General features: G+C 39.2%; 1 protein-coding gene across 1 annotated transcript; it reads right to left on the bottom strand.

Moving 5' to 3' along the window:
* Nucleotides 1-531: 531 nt before the first annotated feature.
* LOC139933547 (polymeric immunoglobulin receptor-like) lies at nt 532-2,072 on the bottom strand. Its single transcript, XM_078289930.1, has 4 exons — nt 1,979-2,072; nt 1,458-1,790; nt 1,029-1,358; nt 532-860 (listed from the first exon to the last, which is right to left on the bottom strand). The coding sequence occupies exons 1-4, from the start codon at nt 2,016-2,018 to the stop codon at nt 532-534; spliced, it is 1,032 nt and encodes a 343-aa protein (XP_078146056.1). The 5' UTR covers nt 2,019-2,072.
* Nucleotides 2,073-3,396: the final 1,324 nt, after the last annotated feature.

Raw genomic sequence — 3,396 nt, 5'->3', positions numbered from 1 at the left:
AGTTTTACCGTGAATTGTGGGTAATAAGGTCGGTGGTGCTCCGGTCAGTGGAACTGGAACTGAAATAAATATTTAAAATTCTCTGTAATTCATCAGTTGCTTAATTACACTGTTAAAACACTCAAGAGACAGAGAATTGCTTGAGAAATATGGACAAGAGGGAGAAAAGAATAATAATAAAAAGGAGGGACAGAGAGAGACTGAGAGAGAGAGAAAGAGAATGAGAGAGAGAAGATGGGCAAATGGGAAGAGATGTGACTAATCTTTACAAAAAGGATTTTGTGGTTATAACAAGGAATATGTTGATACTAATATAGGTGACGGGAAAGAATAATTTGTCACTGCAAACTCATTTGAAACAAAAATTTCGTAATCATACTGTAGTTACTCATATGTTCCACAAAGGAAATGGACGCAGGAGGAGAGAACAGCTAACTAGGACGTGGTGACATAGTCATAGTCAACAAAAACTGCTCACTTATTTGATGCTACAACTTAAAGATGTACCCCAAAAGAATCAACATAAATGAATTAATGCTCACCTACAATGATGTCAAATCTTCTGTGACTTTCAGGACTCCACTTTCTACTGGTGCCACACCAGTAGGTGCCATTGTCCTCATTCATCACATTCCTGATGTGCACTTTGAAAAATGTCTCTGTAGAATTATCCTCCAGAGAAAATCTTCCAACTGCCTTGTTCTGATGTTTTGTAGCCACCGTTTCTTGGCAGCGATGAGGATTTTCTCCTTTGCAGAGGAACTTTGTAGTGTTTTGATGATTACTTGGATATGGACACCCGAATGTGGCATTCTCCCCGACATGAAATGTTATTTTGCGAGCGCTGGAATCTTTCCAGTCTGCAAATAATTTTGACAAATTGAAAGGGACAGAGGGTTAGCACACATGGAAATGCTGACTGACAGCAAAAATTAGAAAATGTGGCAAACTTCTGCATATTGATTGTACAAATCAAAGCCTCAAAATCTGTGTGCTTGGTTGACAGTAAGAGAACTAGAGATGCTTACTTTCAACGCGCAGCCACACCTTTGTGACGAGAGCGATGTAACTCCCCTCAGCTGTCTGTGTTTTTACGCCACACCAGTAGGACCCCTTATCCTCTTTAGTCAGATCCTGAATGGTCACAGTGAAGGAGTTGTTATTACTCTCAGACAGAGAGAATTTGCCCGGTTGGGAAGGGGTTGAGTTTCCACTGGAAATTTCTTCATCACAGACCGGAGCCTGCTCCTTGCAGAAATATTTGATGCTTTTCCGGTGGTCCTGTGAATAGTAGCACCTAATGGCTACTTCTCCTCCCGTGAAAACATTGTGTTTAACTGTCTTTAAACAGCATGAATCTGTCAGAAACACAGAAAACAGCTCAACCCTGCAATGACTCAAACTTTTGGATTAGGGATCAAAAGTGTTTTTTTAATACTAAAATTGTATTCCCTTACCGTTCTTTATGTACAAATCCACTTTAGTATAGTTGCTTTGAGCAGCAGCATTTTCCACTCCACATGTGTAAGTCCCCTCATCCTCTTTCTCCAGGTTGCTGATGGACACCCTGAGGTATTTATCTTTATCAGCCAGCAAAAATCGAGGCTTGGACCCACAAATACTCTGATATTCATTTCTCATATGATCAACTGCATGTTCATTTTCTTCAGAACCCATCCTGTTTTCTTTGAAAAGGCATTTTCTCTTGTCTCCATCTTTTTCTGAATATTTACAGTTGATGATGACTTTACCTCCGGAGTATGCTCGCACTTCAAAGGAGCTCACACATCCTATAAATCAAGGAATGCAAATACATAGTAGATCTGTGCCTCACTTTTTATCAGCTGTGATATGCTATTGATGGAACATGTCTTAATCAACAGTAAACACAATATACAAAAACCTGGCATGGTCAGTGGTGATGATACAGATGAAAACATTTTCACACATCTGTAGAGAATTATTATGAATAATATACCTGTCATGATGGAGACGATGGCGATCACAGTGATTCTCATCTTATGGCTTTGACACGCTCAGCTTTTTTCTCTGACAGGCTAAGTGTGCTTTTCAGTTTTGTTTGATTTGATTTGAGGAAACGGCATACAATCTTATTTTTCTTGAAGTAGTATGGTCTTAATGCTTTAATCTAACCATATGCCAAAGTCTAACCATTCTTATCTCACTTATGCTGCTTCCTTCCCCCTCTCACCACTTTGCTGTGACAGCTTCTTACTCAACCTACTTCAAACTTTGGACTGCATGTTTGGTTAAGAGTAATAGAAGAGCCCCCTCTTCAGATCAGGCCAATGAAACACTCACAGAGAAGAGAAGAGAGAGATACTGTGCATACTGAGAAATTATGACTTGGATACTTATAGGCTACTTGTTTTGGTATAAATGCTGCCAAACGGCCAGCTTGAGAATCATGTGTTTTAACAAAAAATACATTTAAGGGGTTTTGGTAATTCTCAGAAATCATTTTGTGATGTTACAATTGACTGGATTGGATGGGACACTCTTTCTCTTGTTACGTCTAGTTAGTATACAGGATGTGAAAGAATGACCTGTCTAGCTCATTCAGTTTCTGAGTTGATACAAAGAAAATGTGACTGAATATTGGCTGCCAAAATGATTCAGTATTCACAGCTGAAAAAAACAGAAATCACCCAAGGAGTACTGTAAAAGGAACAAAACAAAATAAACAAAAAAACATATGAGATAAGCCTGACAAAGAAAACTTGCCAGGATTAAAATATATGTATGTATGAATCAGTAAGGTTGAGAAAAAAAAAGAAAAAAATGGCTGAATAAAGCAGTGCTCATTACTCTATATAGTATCATACCAGTCCTTTCACTGGAGTCTCTGATTGTAGAATAGAGAAAATCCTCAAAAGATCTAAACGAATGATAGACAGTTCAGTAGGTGGGGCTTTTGCTTATGCTGATAGTCGTAGAGGAGACTCTGGGTTCACTGGGGCAGTCAGGTTTCTTCTCAAAGTTGACAATAATATAGTTAAGAAAGGAAGAGGGGTTTGTGGGGAAACTTGGCTGGTGATGAAATTGAGGACAGTGCAGTTCCTGAGTCTGTTGGAGGTGATGATGCGTTTCCTCATAGACCCAAAGCTGCTGAGTGGAAAGCAGCTGGGTGGGAAAATGAAAAAGTACAGAATGAGGAAGAGGAGAGTGACAGGCACAACCACACATACGCACACACACACACACACACACACACACACACACACACACACACACATATACAGTATGTATTTATAAATATGTGTACTTCTCTGTTCACTAGAAGACAGCATGTCACAAATACATAAAGAGAAACCAAAAAACACAGCTCACATTCACTCTCTATTTATGCAGTCATACATTCACGGTGCAATGCGA

This window comes from Centroberyx gerrardi, chromosome 3, assembly GCF_048128805.1.
Source record: "Centroberyx gerrardi isolate f3 chromosome 3, fCenGer3.hap1.cur.20231027, whole genome shotgun sequence".
NCBI lineage: Eukaryota > Metazoa > Chordata > Actinopteri > Beryciformes > Berycidae > Centroberyx > Centroberyx gerrardi.
This window is presented reverse-complemented; position numbering and strand designations above follow the sequence as displayed.